The sequence below is a fragment of the Apis laboriosa genome, unplaced genomic scaffold, assembly GCF_014066325.1.
Source record: "Apis laboriosa isolate Shangri-la unplaced genomic scaffold, ASM1406632v1 scaffold34_cov151, whole genome shotgun sequence".
Taxonomy (NCBI): domain Eukaryota; kingdom Metazoa; phylum Arthropoda; class Insecta; order Hymenoptera; family Apidae; genus Apis; species Apis laboriosa.
The window spans coordinates 2,309,558-2,328,715 of NW_025222928.1; the positions used below are offsets into that span (position 1 = coordinate 2,309,558).

Below are 19,158 nucleotides of genomic sequence, written 5' to 3' on the forward strand. Positions count from 1 at the left end.
GTTATTTATGCACAGGGAGCTGAAAGGAAGACTCGTGACGAGGAGAGGAGAGCAGCGAAGAGAAAGATGACGGCGACCGGTAGAAAAAAGCTCGACGAGCTCTATCATTCCGTCACGGAACGCAGCGAATTTTACTCCATGGTCGATCTTCATAAACCTCCGGTCCTCTTCTCTCCACCAGCGGAACACACTATAGACAAGGTACTTCTTAAGATTCTGATTGGATGAAAGTTTAAAAAAGTGTTTAACTATACTATATATATTTTATTTTATTTTATTTTTTGACTTTATATGGACACGAGCATGACGATGCTTTTCTTGAAACACAAAGAGAAGATCGTAGTCAAGAGAATATTGTATCTAGCTTGGAAACACTGTTTCATTTTCTCCTGTAAAAAAAAAAAAATTACTCTTTACTAATTGAACACTAACACTTTCACGGACACTTACACTATCAAAATCACATTGAATTATCGAACGCGAAAATCGTGAATGTGTTAGTCGTTCTCAAAAATTAGTTATAATTTGCAATTTGCGAAAGAAAACGAACTAACCAAATAATTCTTAGCCCCCAAATATTTGCGTAGTATCCACCACAATCCTCTGCTCTCAACATCGCCAAAATTCTCCACTAACCGCAACTCTTACATCGCCATAACAAAAACCGTAACAAACGTTCCGGGAACGAGCAGTATCGATTGAAAAAGCCAATTATTCAGCATCTGAAAAAAGAAATACATATATATATATATACTTCGACAGCAAATACAAAATTCTCTGAACACTGAATAAAAAAGAGTAAAAATTTATACAAACTCATATATCTATAACTAGAAAAATTCGAATTTCTTAGTTTTAGAAATATTAGAAATATTAATATTACAAGCATAATAAAAAGCTTGTAGCTCATGTACCAAAGTAGCTCGTTCGTAAAAGGGATGGAAAAATATATATTTCTTGTTCCACGACAGTTTTCGACGATGGAGTTGTCGGGCTTCTACGGAGGTGGCGGCGGGGGCGGTGGCGATACAGACACATCGTCCCTGAGTAATGGCGAGGGCGGAGGATTGAAGGCGGGGGGCAGCAGCCCTTATCCCGCCTGCGGCAGACCCAGCTTGCCAGCCCTCAAGTTCCACAACCACTTTCCGCCCGACAATCTGACTAGCCTACACGACAAGAAGGACTCGTTGCTGATGCAGGTGCAGGAGCTGCAAGGCTCGGTGCTGCAGGGGGTGCAGCAAGGCCTCGCCGGAACGGTGGTGTCCGGGGTCGGGAACCGGCTGCATCTGCAACAGCAACCGCCTCATCTACGTCCAACCGACGCCGAGGAACGAGTGATGCTGTACGTTCGCCAGGAGTCCGAGGACGTGTACACGCCGCTGCACGTCACACCGCCGACCGTTCAAGGATTGTTGAACGCTGTAAGAAAACGCCAAGGATTTTTTATTATCGAACATTACACATCACATTAGCAACAATCCAAGACACTCACAATTAGATAAATACACGCGCAGATCACTCGTTGTGTCAGTTTCTTTCTTCTGCAAAAATGTCGAAATTAATAATCGAGATATTTATATTTGATTAATCGTACTGTTTAGAATTTATCAAAAGTCGAACAGATGATTCTCGCGTTGCAGAGATACGTCGAGATATGTCGGATGAAAGTTGTTTTCCACGAAGATTTCCCTGTTGGAAGAAAAGTTCGTTGAAAATGAAATCTCGAAATCAGGATCATATTTTATTTCATTTTATTGTCGACTCACTTGTTTCGCCACGATTTTAAATACTTCGTCGTAAACGCGCAGTGAAACGAGTGAGGAGTAGAAATTTATATAATAATCGCGGTAGATCAAAAAAGTTGCAAGCCGTAATCGTGTCGATCGGCGTCGAAACTTCGACACTTCTCGGGGTCGGGTTTCTAAAGGGCAGGAAAACGGTGAAATTACGCGAATCTGCACACAGAAATGACACGAACGTTGGAACGTTGTTGCATAAGTTGTTAAGCCCAGGTGCGTTCGAGAAACGGCGATATCAGTTTGATTCAAGGTCTATCTCTATCTCTACTGACAAGTATGATAGAATATTTCGAAAGCAGTACGGTCAACAAATCCACGACTAGAAAGTGACATACGGAAAGGTTTCGACTTAAACCTGGCGATATCTTGACAGGGCCAATTTATTACGTTTTCACGAGATCGTATTCGATTCGACATATCCCTGGTATGAATAATGAGTGATGCGCGAGAATAACACGAAACACACACACACACACACACACACATACACATATGTATCTATATAGATATAAATATTAGCTATGCATGTGAAGGCATACTACACCATTTTATTAATATCCTATTGCACCGTTTCATTACGCTGATATTAATATTAACGCGCATGCATCATTCCTCCAAAATCCTTACAATAATTAATATGGATCGGAGCGCGATGAATCACACGCGCACGGATCATTAACCCCTGTGATCGCGAGAAACGATCGATTGGTTTCAACGTTAGAGGTGCCGATATTTTATTTTTTTTTTTTCTCACTTTTTAACTTTTTATTGGACATTATTGACACGTATGCAAGGTCATATTGTTTTAATAACGATCAGATGTGGCAGAAGAAAAAAGTGGAAAAGAAAACCGTCTCTCTCTCTCTCTCTCTCTCTCTCTTTCTCTCTTTCTCTCTGTTACCGCGTCCTCCTTTCTCTCCGTAATTTATCGAATTTTTTCCGCTTCCGCAGAAACGGATTTCCATTTCTCCATGCAGATCGATCGTGCTAACCAATTGAAATTGATTTCGTTCAATGATTTTTCTATCCACAGACAACGAGAGATCCTTTTTTCTCTCTCTTTCTCTCTCTCTCTCTCTCTATATATATATATATATAGTTTCTCGTTTCTTTTTTTCTCTCCTTCTTCTCTCCTTCATTTTCTTTTTTTTTCCAAATTATCTCTACGTGTCTTCTCCTTTTTTTTTTTTTGATCCATCAATGTTAATTTCACTCTACTCTCGATATCTGTCCTTTCAATAAGCGCCGCGTCACGTCGTAACGTAAAGATAGAAAAGAAATAATTGAAAGGAAAAGAAAAGAAAGCTCTTCGGTTATCGAGTACCCAGACCGATGGTCCGCAAGCACTGTCAAAATTCTAATGTTCTACTTTTTTCTATTTTACAGATTGAGTCAAAGTACAAAATTGCATCCTCGAGTATTAATAACCTCTATCGCAAAAACACAAAGGGGTAAGTTTAGTAGAGTGTCATCTTTACTTGCATGCACCGCCCACACAGTAGTGCATGCCATAACGGTGACATTGCCTGACTCTCTCCGTTGCCTGGTTTGCTAGTCTGTCCTTACTTCCAAAACCTCACACCACCTTATGCATACCACCTCGACTACCATACCAATCGATAGTTATTTTTTACTGTCTTTGTCCACGTATACATATATCTCTTTCTCTCTCTCTCTCTCTCTCTCTCTCCTCTAATTGCTTCTTCTCCTGATTGGTACACTGCTGATCTCTCTCGTCGTCATTATTTTTATTTCTTCTTCTCTCTTTTTTTTTTNTTTTTTTTTTTTTTTTTTTTTCGTTGTTCGCATATCATCTTGCAGAATCCTTGTCGTTGCGTATATATCGATTCAACAACATCAGAGCTCCCATGCGTCTTCCTCGACTTTACACTCGACTAATCCACTAATCTCCCCCCTCTGTCCTTTATTTTTCTTCTGTCACAACTGCTCACGCATATTTGTTTGCTCGCTTTCTTACACGATACTTGTTAGTCTGGACCAACGCATGCCTGTATATCTCTCATCACGCATATTCACTCTCATTCGACTCTCTCGTTTCTCTTCACTCTTTCATTTGGGAATGGGAAGATTATTCGTTTACTTTCATTTTCGGGCAGAATAGAATCCAGAATTTTGTTCTTCCATGACTTTGAAATCATTGCGTTGATGCGATCGACAGATTCTTGGAATCATTTCGATATCGAATAGAATCGATATTAATTCTTTGCCAATACATAAAACATCAAGATCTGTCGTACCATGAACGCGAACCAAAGAGACTCGTGCTCTGCTTGAAATATATCAATCGTAACATCGAAAGATTGTAGGCAGAATAGACTTTCCTCGTTTTCACTCTTCTTTCCTGCCCGATCAATACGAAACACAATGAAACCCATACGTACGATCTCTCATTGTATCATGATCGTGTCGTTCAAAATCGTTTCTCTATTATATTATTATTATTCAATCTATATATTTTTCTCTTCGATTTCTTTTTTTTTTTTTTNTTTTTTTTTTTTTTCTCCGTTCGTTCGTCCAATATTCGTCCCTCGATTTTAAGCAGGGTTTTTTAACCTCGTTCCTACTCTGTCCACCCTCTTTAATCGTCGTTTTCTCCTCATGTTACAGAATTACAGCGAAAATTGACGACGATATGATCCGATATTACGTGGACGAGGACCTGTTCCTGCTGGAGGTAACCCATTCCCGAGTGCCGAATCCAGATCCGAGCAACGAGCGCAATCCGGCCAATCCTGGATCACCTGGTGATCCTGGTGATCCAAGTGATCAAGCCGCCACCGCGGGATACGACGTCACCCTGATCGAACTACCCTCGGCGTCGGCGCACATAGCTCACTCGCCCCTCAATTCCGCGCATGGCCACGCGCACGTTCACGAGAGCGGCAACACGTGAACCTTTCGCCTCGCCGAAAGCACAAAGAAGATGAAGAAAAATGGATGTAATTACATCGTACGTGGCTTTCGTCGTTTTGTGTAAATAAGTCTGAGAGAGAGAGAGAGAGAGAGAGAGAGAGAGAGAGGGAGAGAGAGAGAAAGGCAACCGTCGACGGTCGCGAGAAATCGTCGACACGGTGCAATGTAATAAGAATTATTGGACAGTTCGACCAGAAAAAGCTCTTCAGGGACCTGCTTTTTTGAAGAAATCGCGTCGAGTGCAAGTGGAAGAAGGAGAAGAAGAAAAATGGAAGATAGAGAAGAGGATTTCGGTGAATGATGATGAATAATCAATTGCCACTTTACCCCACCAGTGTTTATCTTTAAGAAACAAATTTACGAAGAAAGAAGAAAACTTAGGAGAGAAGAATGTCCAAGTTGAGTTATCCACGAGTTTTTGGACTACGTGTCACAAGTCGAACTTAAATGAAACACGAGAAGGAAATTCAGAACTGTTCTTCATATCGTACAAGAATACAAGAAGTCAAAAAAAAAGGGAAAGAAAAACAATCGTTAGTTGATAGTGATCGTCTTGTGTAACGTTTTGAATGATCGTGTCTGTTAGATCGATATACAGATAGTTTCGACGATGTAGAGAATTTCGTGGATACAGGGTGATGTTTGATCGATTCGAATATGAATTGATTTCGAAGATATATACAAAACTTTATTTATCGATATTTTTTTTTTTCTCTTTTGTATGTTTCGAATTTTCTTCGTGAAAATACTGGTTCAACATCGACACTCTTGATCTTCGAAGAATTTATAATTCAAAAAAAAAAAAAACATACCTCGTATGCACGAAATGTAACGATCGAACAATCTGTATACGCATTTAAACATTTTTTAATACGAAGCATAAAATCGCGAAGAAATATATTTCTAACCATGCAAGGCGACTCGTTTTTTATATTATAATTTTTTTTTTTTTGTTTGTTTTCATTTGTGAACAATTTATATCGATGGTTGTTAGCTTATAGAGTACCGTTGGCATCGTAATTGAAACACGATGGCTGCATGTAAATCAATCAAAATTGATTTAAGAAATTCCCGCCCTTATCCCCGTTAAATATTAAGTTATAGATTTATATATATATATATATATATATATTATATATATATATATTACATACGTATGACGTATAGATGTATATGATAAAAAAAAATGCCACTCTATTTTATTGTAATCGTCGGTTTTAGAGTTTAAATACTTGTTTATACGTTTAGAAAAACCGATGGTCGGTATTTCGACCAATCGACGTGCACGAAGCAAGCTTATTTTATACCAAGACTTGTACGTAGAGATAGAAATATAACTTTGAACGTCGCCATTCCAAGATAGACGGGTGCCATCGAGCATTTTATCTCTTTATAATGTTGCGCTCATACACGTTCAACTATAAAGTAAGTTCTTGATTAAGATTCTCGAGCGGACTAAATAGTTTCATACCACCAGTTTGAACATTCAAAGATTCTTATTTCCCATTTCCAATATTCCAGATTAATCGAAGGAACGTTTAAACCATCTCCTTCTCCTTTTTTTTTTTTTGCATCAACTGTTTTATATCATTATTATTATTATTATTATTTATATACGGAATTAATCGAAAATCTATTGAATAGCATCGATTTAATACTTCCTTAAATATTTTGCTATCATTTCAGAATCCTCTTGACTATCCCAGGATCGTTTGATATTATACAAAGAACAAGTATTACTCATTGAAATACGTAATCTTTTTTCTGTTTTTTCGTCGAGATTGAAATAGAAGAGAAAACATACGTTCATCCGCCGTAGTGGATCACCATTGCAACAAATATTGCAATATTTAAGATAGACAAATGCATTACATCGGTATCTTAAGAATATTATTTTGTTGAAGATAATTCTTTGAGAACAGATATTTCCAGTAGAACATGAAATTCCCTGAAAAAAATACATAAATGAAATAAGAATTTTAAAGAATATATTTTATTAAAATGATTTTTAGAAAATATATATATCCGTTTATAAGTTTCCATAATTAAAAACTATCAGTCGTTCTCGAAGGGTTTTTATTTTAACGTATAAACCCCATGAAACCCAAGTTTATCTTGATTATGGCAGAAACGGAATATACAATGATCATAACCAATGATTCTCTGCAACGTCGTAGAATCTGAAACGAGCGACAAGATATTAAAAATTGTCAATAGCCTTTGGTTATATTATCATTTTTTTTTTTTTTTCTTTTTAAGGTGAGACAACATTAACGTGCCACTGGTAAAAACGAATCATTTCATCATCACACACATCGCGTGATTTTTATTGTAAAATTACATGTCGTGCACACGTATACATACACGTACACACATTTACGCACATACACTCATCTTAAAAATTAAAAATTAGTAATTAGTTCGCATTTAGGTTGGACTAGAATGCATCGCGATCATGACTGCATCACTGTTGTCTTCATTTTTTTGTTCTTATGTGAAAAGGCAAAAAAAAAAAAAAAAAAAAAAAAAAAAAAAAAAAAAAAAAAAAAAAAAAAAAAAAGAATGAATAATTAAATAAACATATACACATCCTATACATGTATCACAACACCAATATCAAAGCAAGGATCAAAATACGCTTGTAAAATGCATATTATTATATGAGTACTATATTTTGTTACATCTATCTGCAAGACAGCATATAGTTTGATATTATTAATATTATTTGATTCTATTGACTAGAGCTACGTAATACGTATATTATTATAATAATTATTATTTTTTATACAAGGAATGCGTGTATTCATGGTGCGAGAATGAGAATAAAAAAAATCGTAACAGAGGTAAAAAAAAAAAAGGGAGGAAGGAGAGAAAAAGGCAGAGCGATAGTAGTAAGAATGAATGGAAGAAATAATCAGTATGCTTGAAAAAAAAGAGAGTCGTGTCCAACGATCGTACGAAAATTTGTTAGTGTTACTCCATGACATTTTTTTTTTCTTTTTTATTCGTAATCGATATTTTCCCCTAGCCTTCCAACTTCCAACTTCATCAAACAATCTTACATCATAATAACTATCCACCCTGAACACCTTTCGATCGCCTAATTATTATTTTCTTCGTTATTTACAGATGTAGATCTCGCAAGAGATTCGTGCATGTGTGCATTAGAGAACGATTTTGCCGATGAACGATTTTTATTTGCTATCGTATCATCCCTTATAATCCTTTACGTTTATTAATATTATTAATTAATGATATATCATGAAAGGCAGCCGTGTTACAGTCACGAGGAGATCTCAATCGCGATTAGAAGACCGGTGAATAAACATTAGAGTAGAGTAGAAGATTGATCAATCAATCATTTTTTGTATTTTCTTTTTTTTTTTTTTTTTTTTTTTTTTTCCTCTCCTTTTCCTCGTGTTAACGCGTTATTAGAAATATATCGCATAGCAACATGAAGCGAGTATGTGGTCTTCTCGTGATCGTTTCCCAGCCGTCTCGATATCGTACTTAAAGCGACATAAACGGCGATGCGAAACGAATCCACAGGCTTCGCCTTTATTTTGTTAGAAATGTAGCCGTGTAAGAGGAGGAATGTTGAAACCGGCCGATTTCGGGCTGATGCGCGCGTACTGTACTGTTTTGTTAAAGGATCTTGAAGCCGGACAAGTTGCGGAATCAGATAAAAATGATGCGAGAATATCGAAATATAATACCGTTTTCGCGTTGTCTTGCCATCGTGAGATTGTGCCAGAGGTGATATTATATTACGCTGTTTATTGCAAACAATAAATATTATATTAGTACGTTTTATAAATTGCGAGTTTTTATTGTTCCTTTCATTCAAAAATTTATAAAGTTGTTCATTCGAGATTTATTTAATCTCTATTATATATTATATCAACTTACTTGATCTATCTCAAGTTATTCTTAAGATCATTTGAAGCTATTAAAATCACTTGGAGATCATTTTGAAATGATTATTACACACAGTAAACTTTCTAAATCGTTTGAACGTTTTCTCGATGCTGGAATTTTAATTTATAGTTATTTTTATAACATCCATTTACAAAAATGGAACTTTGTTTATGTATCATATAATAAATTTTTAAACTATCGTGTTATGTTGAAAAAAAAACATTTATAAACGTCGATCAACATATTTTTATCTGATAAAATTCTCACATTCTAATTCTGTCATAATAATATCTTTAAATAGTATCAAGTATCCCATATATTTTATAAAATTTACATAAGTTTATATACGATTCATAAATTTGCTACCTTCTACTGGAACTCTAATATATGCATTCATCACCAATCGTAGTATACGTAGACACTGTGGCGACCATGAGGGAATATACGACCTTGTAGCGGGACAGTGGCCCTGATGTCAATTATTGATTCTTCAATCGATGTCTATTAAAGATTTTTTACAGCCGATAATATATCAATACAGAATAATAATTATTTCATACAATAATTATTGAAATTACATAATTGCTTTAAATAAGATTTAATATTTCTTATTCTTTTTTTTCAATATTATATTAATATCTAATCATCAGTAAGATTTCCATAAATCGTTAATAAAAATCATTATCAAAAGACATTCGAATTTCTTCCATTAATTTTATGCTCAGAATATTATTTGTTTATACGATTTATTTGAAAATATTCTTATCATGCCACCTTTCTTGATTCTCCTAAGATTCAGAAATCAGAAAAAGAGTGACTTAATGGCATGTCTTAATACATTATAGCTACACAATAAAAAGCAGCTCTCACGCAACCGGTTTTCACATTCAAAGGGAAAAAACATCCAATGGTAGCCTTAGTATAAGATCTTGAACCAAATTTTATGCATCATAAGAATCGAATACAATTTACAGATTTACGTTTATCAATTGATGGATCGAACGAGATCATCAAAAGAGAACGTTGGCCTTCTCTTACAGAATATCAAGTGGAAATCTTGATATAGCTGTATCTTAATACCGATACTTGATATAAATCAATCTGACAAGAAAAAATAAATCTTTTAAATATTCAAATTAGATTTTGAAAGGAAAATGAATACTTGGCATTACAACAAGTTTCTCTAATTCCATATACAAGTTGAATAATAAATAGATCTAATCGTTGTTCAAAACGTTTTTCGTGTAATCGTACAAAGTTACGGATTCTTTTTTCTTTTTTTCATTACAACAGTTTGCAATTAAAAGTGAGTCATTAAAAATGAATTATAAAAATTCTCTTCAAACATAACCATTAACAATAAATCTAAAGTGTTTTTTTTACAAAACAGAAAGATCAATGATTGTGTCCTAATTCCCTTAGCCATATAAATAGTTTTTCGGTATTTTGAGAAATTTAAAATATCTAAAATAACAATTGCTTAATTTTTTCTTCTTTTGATCAATTAATAGAATTATTAATTAATTTAAATATCATGGGATTTTGGAAAATATTAATCTGTTTAAAAAAAATAAACAAAATAAGACTTAAAATCTTAAAAGGAATCCATTAATTTGAACAATTTACATTCCATTAAAGATATATGACATTTTAGAAAATATCGTATATATCGTTTAAAAATTTTTGAAAAAATTATATGGCAATTATAGTTTTAATATATTTTGCTCATATAATAAATAACTAAAAATTAAAAAAGAATCGCAAATTAGCTACGGTAAACGATGACGCAAATTATTAATGGCTAACGTCTGAAGAAAGAATGAAAAGGGTCAGAGAAAAAAAGTAAAACTTACCTTGTTTTATCCCCTTGTCCATTTGAAGGGCAGTTCAATGAACTATGGAATGTAAAATTTACGTCCATCTCAAGGTCTGTTTTCTATCATTCTTTTTAACTAAATTGCCACCCTGATACTGCACATTTTCGTGAAAAAAACTATTCACGCAAGACTTGGACGTAATTAATAAAATAAGAAATATTGATATATCCCTCGACGAACTAAAACAAAGTTTTTTTCATTATTAAATATAAATCGTCCAATCATTAATCATTTTATTATATAATTTGTCACGGATATTGAATTATCATTTATAATATTTTTTGCACGTTTAATAAAATAAAAAATTGAATTCGCATTGAATGCAATTGAAATTTAAATATCCAATAGAGAATATATGACTTGATATAATAAGACTTGATATCACATGATATTAATTTCTCGCAATTGAGGAAAACCTTATCATGAAACCTGAAAATATGAACGGTTATTATTAAAGGGAGGGAATAATGATTAAGAAATTTTAAATATTTAATAAACTGCATATTAAAGTATTAATATGTAATCTCACCGTAAATTACTTTATCTTTACTTGTCTAAACTTGTTTTCTTTTCTTAACTTCACATACACTCCTCAATACTCTGAATCAATTAATCTGAAATATGCAAATTTCATGAATGTAAAATAGCAGATGTTCGAGATGATTTCATTGAGTAAAATTTTTCAATAAACACTTTGAAAATATTTCGTTATAAAATTTCAGGCGCAAAATTAATAAATTTCGACAAAAACAAATTTGTACTTACGAGCAAATGGGATTAAAAAAAAAAAAAAAAAAAAAAAAAGAATGGATAGAAAATTATCAGATCGATACGAAGCACGCGATATACAACAGGTTTAAAGAAATTCCATTCATTGTGGTCAGAGGGAAATGCACGCTACGTTGGCATTCGCGATGGTGCACAGATTGGCAAGTTCACGGCCGTCCCTTACGTGCAGTCTTCTCCTCGGCCTCTCCAAGGCCAGCACGAGGATCTTACTCTCTATGCAAATGCCTATGAACTCGACAGTCACGATTGGCGTCAAGATCGGCGACGACATAAATCAAGGTTGAGCCGGTTCTGTCACACCACTTACATAATCAGCGAATTTCTATTGAAACTGTATCCTCGTGATTCTCGAATGAATCGTCAAATTCGATTATATATTCCTAATTTATAACGGTTAACAGTACAACCGACTCGAAATTAGATATGGTCATTGAACCGTATCAATAAATCGAATTATCAAGAGATTCATTGATACGAAAAAGAAAAAAATGGATATTTGATGTGACGTTTTATAAAATGAGCTCATCATGGATGACTGACAGGTATTTCGAAGTCGAATCAATGTTGGTTGAATAGCCAATGTGATCGATTCGATATAATATGAAAAATATTCTTTATACATTGTGTTTGATTAACTGCAAATAGATATTTAAATCTTTATATAAAAATCATAATAAGTTGAAATAATATTAATTTTGTAATTATAATTTTGAAATAAATAATAAAACAATAAAAAAAAATTTAAAATATAATTTTACGAAAAAAACATAATATTATTAAATATAGAAAATATGAAGTAAAGTAAAATTTAATTTTAAAAAAAAAAAAGGAAGTGCCAATTCTAAAATGATTCATATAATTCACAATATCGCGAAGAAAAAATAAACTGAAGTAGCAGTCAAACATCTAACACGAGATCACCATCGCGTGACTAAACCGGAATAAATCGAGTCGATCGGATCTTTCAATCTGCCGAAAATTAGCATACCATCAGTTTTGATTCTGTATACACGGGATCCGCCTACCCTTTTTCTTGCAATGGGTACCACGCAGATGCCTTAAGGTGTTTGCACGTCCTCTAAAAGAAGATGAGAAAAGAACTCGATGGTAACTTGTGTATCGAACCTACCGGGGGCAAAGAACAGCACCGAGAGGGGAGGACGAGCCCGTTATAAGCACGAGCACTGGCTATTCAGCAGCTTAGCAAGCTTAGTGCCGGTTCCACGATCCCTACCGGTAACATAGGGTCCCAAACATCCGTGATCCTCTCCTCGTTGCGCGTTTTTTCTCTCGATAGTGGTTTCCGTTTCTCTGTTGAAATGGACCGATTCCAACGAGCGTCGTCAAAAACGAAACTATTACTGCTCATTGTACAGACTGTCATCACGATTTTGACGATCACTGATACCATTTACGCTGATCCAAAAAGTAAATCGATCGATTTCCAGTCATCATTAGAAGAGATCCATCGGGGAGAGGATGATGACAACGCGGTAATCGTTGATGGTAAGTGGATGATTTCTTGAATCTAGTTCAATTCATTGTAATTCATTAATAATTAAATAATTAAATAAGGAATAGATAAATAGGAATTTTAGAGAAATAATTATTTGACTTCGTTAATTTTCTATAACTGATAGATTCGTCTTTTTTTCCAAGGTTGATCGATGTACAATGGAACTCCAATTGAAATATAATGACTATTTTAGTGTATAATTAGATGCTTATAAGGAATAGAGTAGATGAATAACATCGATTAGCCTCTCGCTATATTATTATACGTCTCATTGATGACTGAGTATTAATCACCTGAAGAACTGGAGATGAAGAACTCGTTCGAGTTCGTTACACGAGATTACGACACTTGATGGCATTTCGCTTATCGCGATGATAACATGCGAATAATCGAAGAGAATCATACACGAGAATCACATGTGATCGATCACATGCGTGTGTTCCATACACAGCGAACGGAAGTCTTCCAGGCGTGCGTACCAGTCTTGTATGTGTGCACCTACATGTAACCTGTGGGTCAGCGAACCCACTGTCAAGAATCTGGATGGAATTCTATTGTGATGTCTCGGTCTCGGTCGATCAGTTTAAAAACATTCGATGATATAACGAATTTGGCTTGATCTTACCGAAAATAAATTGGATTATTCTCTATCATCTAATCTGTAATTAATATTGTTTGTTGTACGAATAGCAGAGAACGCAATAAGATTATGTTTATAACAAACAATATATAAGAATATTATTGAGTGATTATTAAAAATCATTCGATTTAAATCGATGTAATATTAATTTAATAATAACATAAAAAAATACCCACATGTTTTGTACGAAGATTAATGAGACGTAGTAAAAAATAAAAAACTTCTCTCGTTCAATCACATGATTTTCTTACGAATATACAAATACATAACATTACATAGTGAAGACGATCTGCATTCATTACAACAGTAGACAATGTATCAGACATCGTTTATGTACATATAGATGATTCTATGCGTTATATTCCCGCTATAACGATTCTTCCATCGATGAATATGTTTATAAACCGATCACGAACGACTTGGAAAAAGACGAGTGAAATTACTATTTTAAGAAAATATTTCTGCCGATATAATTAATCCATCGATTAATATAATTAAATTAAAAAGTACCATTTTATCATTCAGCCGCCAGTAATACAGATATCCAAACTGAGACGAGAGATAGTCGTGGTATACTGTGGAATGGAATTCCCAACAGCGACACTTGCCTGACATCAAAAGGAGAGATTGGTCGTTGCACCAGCTTCAAAGAATGTTATCCATATTTCAAAATTCCCGATTTGAGCGCTCTAGATGGCTGGGTTCTTGGTGTTTACGACACCTGCAGCTATGTAAAGGGGAATGGACAAATGAATTTCGGAATTTGTTGTTCCAATATACTTCCGCTCGTTACACCACAGTCAGACGACGATTCTACTATAGAAAATAATCAGGTAAATATTTTTATCAGTGAATTAAATATTTTTTCAAGTTCCTTTCGAACATTTTTCGTTGAATTTCTCAACTGAAATTACATGAATCCTAGTTAGTTACCAAGAACTCGTAAAAATAATACGTGATGCGAATCGAAAAAGTTCTAACATAGAAAGTCGTACTTCGGGTGTATCCATTGAACAAAGAAGTTTCGCAAACAGACTTTTACGACTTTACTTTTACTACCGTGTCTAATTCGCACCTACCATCCATTCCTTACCGTGAAATCTTCATTGACGATTCTCTCTATTTCTTCCTCTTCCGTTATTCCTATTGAAATAATCGATATTTCACGAGGATTTACTTCGTATTTTAGGAAAACAACGACAATAGGGAGGAAGAAATGGCCGCAAAACCAAGGCCACAGAATCCAGGTTCCTGGCCGCCACCGATACCAACGCATCCACCTGATCATACCATACCACCGCTACCCACTCATCCACCGTATCTAGAATTACCAACGTTCTCAACGATAAAACCAGTTTCCACATCGAAAAAACCTGATATTGCGACGACCTGGCCAACGAAGAAACCTGCCTGGTGGCCAAATGTACCAACTGTATCAACGACCAGTGAAAAACCCTCAGGAACTATTTCGAGCATTGATATGTCTCAATGCGGTGCAAAGAACGGTATTCAGGACCAGGAAAGAATCGTAGGCGGTCAGAATGCTGACCCTGGCGAGTGGCCTTGGATCGCGGCACTCTTCAACGGTGGCCGACAATTCTGTGGTGGTTCACTCATCGACAATAAACACATTCTCACTGCAGCTCATTGTGTTGCCAAGTAAGTTCTCCGTAAAACGTATAGAATGATAAAATCATTTGGTACGCTTGGTATTTTCATATGGCTTCTATTCCTGCAAGATGTTAAATTTGTTAATAAAAAATTAGACGTAATAAAAAATTAGAACTACAGTCACTTTTTTTAATAATTTTTTTTTTTTTTTGTACAAAACGCTATCCTTGTAATCATATATTATTATGTAATTGTGATCATATATTATATGTTCTATAAAAAAGAAAGAGAATTTTGTATAAATGAATTTTATTCCTATGTTTCCAGCATGAATTCCTGGGATGTGGCAAGATTAACGGTCCGTCTTGGAGATTACAATATCAAAACTAACACGGAGATCCGACATATCGAACGACGAGTGAAACGAGTAGTCAGACATAGAGGCTTTAATGCACGTACTCTGTATAACGATATTGCACTACTCACACTCAATGAACCCGTTTCATTCACGGAACAAATACGACCCATCTGTCTGCCGAGTGGTTCACAGTTGTATCCTGGAAAAATTGCTACAGTCATTGGTTGGGGTTCCTTGAGAGAAAGTAAGAAATTTAAAAAAAAAAAAAAGATTAATTTAATACCTAATTGTGTTAATTAAATTCTTTTGACAAAAAAAGAATTATAACGTTATTTTAATTGTTAAGGTGGACCACAACCAGCAATACTTCAAGAAGTTTCCATACCTATTTGGACAAATAGTGAATGCAAATTAAAATACGGTGCCGCAGCACCTGGTGGTATTGTAGACAGTTTCTTGTGTGCGGGACGAGCTGCGAAAGATTCTTGCTCGGTTTGTATTAAAACTGATTTATTATATTATTAATACTTGAATTTTTGAATGCAATGTATCTTCTATTTTATAGGGTGATAGTGGTGGTCCTTTAATGGTCAACGATGGTCGTTGGACACAAGTTGGTATTGTCAGTTGGGGTATTGGATGTGGTAAAGGTCAATATCCTGGCGTTTATACTAGAGTAACGCATTTCCTGCCTTGGATTTATAAAAATGTGAAATAAAACTCAGATTAGTTTTATTCAGTTTTTTACCATTGTCATCCTCGCATCATCAAAGCCGACATAATAATATATAATATAATTAAGAATCATTGACTAAAAATTTATATATAAATAAAAATGAAAATTTTTATTCCTATAATTTATTCTTATGCAATTTGTTTTATGAACTGTTATCATTAGCAAAATAAATAGCAAAACAACATGTTTATCTAGGAACAAGTGATGACACAAAAATTTTAAATTGTAACAAAATATTTTATAATACTATACATATACAACTATATAAAAAATAGTTTATACAATTTTAATGTTATATTATTCCTGTCATAAAGCAATCCATATATATTGATATTTCCTTATTGCATTGAAATGATCTTCTTTTGAAGATTATGTATTACAGTTGCTCACATTTAAATGTTGCATAATGTTACTTCAATCATAAAATAAACTGTAAATTGATATCTATTTTTCCATCAATATGATTTTTATGTTTCGCAGCTGCTCACGTTTAAATGTTGCATAATGTTTCGTGCTAAAGAAAAGAACCGAGACAAAAATCGAATTCATAACATTCATTTGTAATATACTATATAATATAAAATTACCTTGAAAATAACATGTATCGTAATTATCGTCAGGTTGTGGTATAAAAGGTGGCGTCGCTTTTAGCGGCTCATTCCAAGGGAAGTCCTGAAAAAGTTTCATGACTCGTACTTCTTGTGCAGAAGGACGCTCATATTGATCTAAAGTGAGAAGTGCATCTATAGCTTCCACAGCAACTGTTGACAGAGCTTCTTCTTCCTCTGGCCAAGGAATATCTTTAGCAAGAATATTAGAAAATACAGCATGTGGTGTTTCATCGTTAAATGGTGGAACACCTGTGCAAAATTCAAACAGGCACACGCCTAAAGCCCACCAATCCACTGCAGCTCCATGACCTTGTTTTAAAAGTAATTCTGGTGCAAGATAATCAGGTGTTCCAAGAATACGATCATCTGATCGATTGACAGCTTGACCGCCTCTTCTTACCGATTTCGGAGTTCTGTAAGGTGTGTAACAATTGCCAGAAGTTGCAGGTGTTTTTATGGGAGATATAACTTGAGGCGATCGATGTTTCTCAGAATTATCACCTATAGGTATCTCAGGAGCTGAATGTGATGTAAGAACTGGTGGAAGTTGAAATCTTGTCGTTTTAATCAAACGTACTGTTTCTTCTTCGCATGTTTCTGCATCTTCTCCACTATAGCATCTCTGTTTCGTGAATGATACTGGTGTACTAAATGCAACTCTTCCACTAGATCCACTTTCTTGTACCATACCTGTATCATTAGTATTGTTCGTTTGTTTTACTGATTCAGAAATAACGGAATTGATTGGACTTCTAGAAAATATACAACCACGATTTTTTCTTTTTGGTGTTTTATCAACATCCAAATCCATTATACTTAATTCACACGTTAAACCAGTTGTTCCTCCTGTTGCTCTTTTTCGTTTTGCACCTCTGGTAAACGTATTTGTACATGTACTTAATGGACTAGTATGAGGAAGAAGTTGTTGAGATTGATCTGCTTCTAATGTAGATTCGTCCTCCTCTTCTAAATTTTGATTAAATTGATTATTAACGCGAACTGAAGATGCCTCACATGTATGATAACTTCCAGAGCTACTTTCATCATCTTCATTTTTTTTTTCAACAATAATATGTTCCAAACGTTCCGTTAAATGAAGATCTTCTGCAGATTGAAAAGGGGTAATACCAGATACTCGGGAATAATCTCCTGATGCAGCAGATGAAATTATCGAATTTGGTGAAGATTGAAATTTAGTTGAATTTTGTTGTAAAGCAGAAAGTAAATTAATACCAAGTGTACTTTTGTCACTAAGATTAGATTCACTTGTCGATCTTTGTCCAGAACCAAAAGATAAATGTGATGTCAAAGAAAGAAGTTGTCCAGGAGTTCTAGTACAAAGACTGGGCGTACAATTAACTAAATCTGATATTTCAAGATCTCTATGCAAAGATATATTACTAAGCCCAAAATCTGTCAACTTGACATGTCCTTCTTTTGACAAAAGCATATTATCTGGTTTTAAATCCCTATGTACAATTCCATGAGAATGAAGATATTCTAAAGCAAGACATACTTCTGCAGTATAAAAAGCTGCCATAGACTCTTCCATATAACCATATACACCAAGCAAACTTTTAAGATCTCCACCAACCATGTACTCCATTACTAAATAAACACTACTAGCAGATTGTAATGAATAAAATAATTGTACACAATATGGACTACGTGTCAAAGCTAAAGCATTTCTTTCAATGATCACTTGTGAAGCCATATTTTTATTTATCATCTCATTTTTTTTCATTACTTTAATAGCATATACTTTCTCAGGATTTGATTTTTTATGTCCAAGAAAAACTTTGCCAAATGCACCACGACTTATTGGTTTCACAATTTTAAAATCTTGAATTTCTGGTACCTAAAAATTAAATGTAATATTAAATAAAAATATGAAACTATCAAATTTTAAGTCTGAAAATTTTTTTTATTTAAGTAATAATATATATAATATTTACCTTTGCTGTGGGATTAACAATTTTAGATATAGTATTAAAAATAGAATTATTGATTTGTCTGCTTGTTGATACCTGTTGCGGCGTACATTCCCCATATAGAATTTCATGTTCATTTCCTGAGTCATTATAATTTATACGAGAATTTTCGTCGTCTGTTTCATTAATTTGGTCATTATCGTTTAGACGTGAATTTGGCGAATTAATCGCCGCTTCTTCCATTTGAAAAAATAACCTAATCAACTGAATTACAAACTTATGTAGTGGAACTTAAAATATTGAAACCTTGATTCATGAAATAATTCCACAACACAAAAAATGTGAAATTTTATTCATCGTTTCTTCATATTTTATATTATTCTCTTATATACGCAAATAAATCTTAACGGTTATCTGAACATATTTGAAAGTTAACAT

At 34.2% G+C, this 19,158-nt stretch overlaps 3 protein-coding genes across 8 annotated transcripts in view; 2 read left to right on the top strand and 1 right to left on the bottom strand.

Annotated features, from left to right (window-relative positions):
* LOC122715293 (protein grainyhead) overlaps positions 1 to 8,550 on the top strand; it is a 140,979-nt gene extending 132,429 nt beyond the window's left edge. For 4 of the 5 annotated variants that reach the window (XM_043937376.1, XM_043937373.1, XM_043937374.1 and 1 more), the window contains exons 12-15: positions 16 to 201; positions 972 to 1,421; positions 3,186 to 3,250; positions 4,428 to 8,550. In XM_043937376.1, coding sequence (XP_043793311.1) covers positions 16 to 201; positions 972 to 1,421; positions 3,186 to 3,250; positions 4,428 to 4,713 — 987 coding nt within the window. In that variant the 3' untranslated portion in view covers positions 4,714 to 8,550. The remainder of the gene's footprint in view (positions 1 to 15; positions 202 to 971; positions 1,422 to 3,185; positions 3,251 to 4,427) is intronic. The other variant, XM_043937378.1, reaches the window with a different exon arrangement.
* Positions 8,551 to 14,567: 6,017 nt separating this feature from the next.
* On the top strand, positions 14,568 to 16,400 carry LOC122715204 (venom protease). The gene is made up of 4 exons (XM_043937189.1): positions 14,568 to 15,132; positions 15,412 to 15,686; positions 15,789 to 15,934; positions 16,008 to 16,400. Exons 1-4 carry the CDS (start codon positions 14,690 to 14,692, stop codon positions 16,158 to 16,160), a joined length of 1,017 nt encoding a protein of 338 aa, XP_043793124.1. The 5' UTR covers positions 14,568 to 14,689; the 3' UTR covers positions 16,161 to 16,400.
* Positions 16,401 to 16,492: 92 nt separating this feature from the next.
* On the bottom strand, positions 16,493 to 19,134 carry LOC122714925 (serine/threonine-protein kinase greatwall). Of its 2 annotated transcripts, XM_043936716.1 has the most exons (3): positions 18,745 to 19,134; positions 16,766 to 18,647; positions 16,511 to 16,692 (listed from the first exon to the last, which is right to left on the bottom strand). In XM_043936716.1, exons 1-3 carry the CDS (start codon positions 18,961 to 18,963, stop codon positions 16,646 to 16,648), a joined length of 2,148 nt encoding a protein of 715 aa, XP_043792651.1. In that variant the 5' UTR covers positions 18,964 to 19,134; the 3' UTR covers positions 16,511 to 16,645. The 2 variants fall into 2 exon arrangements, with proteins under 2 accessions (XP_043792650.1, XP_043792651.1); XM_043936715.1 differs by having other exon boundaries at positions 16,493 to 18,647.
* Positions 19,135 to 19,158: the final 24 nt, after the last annotated feature.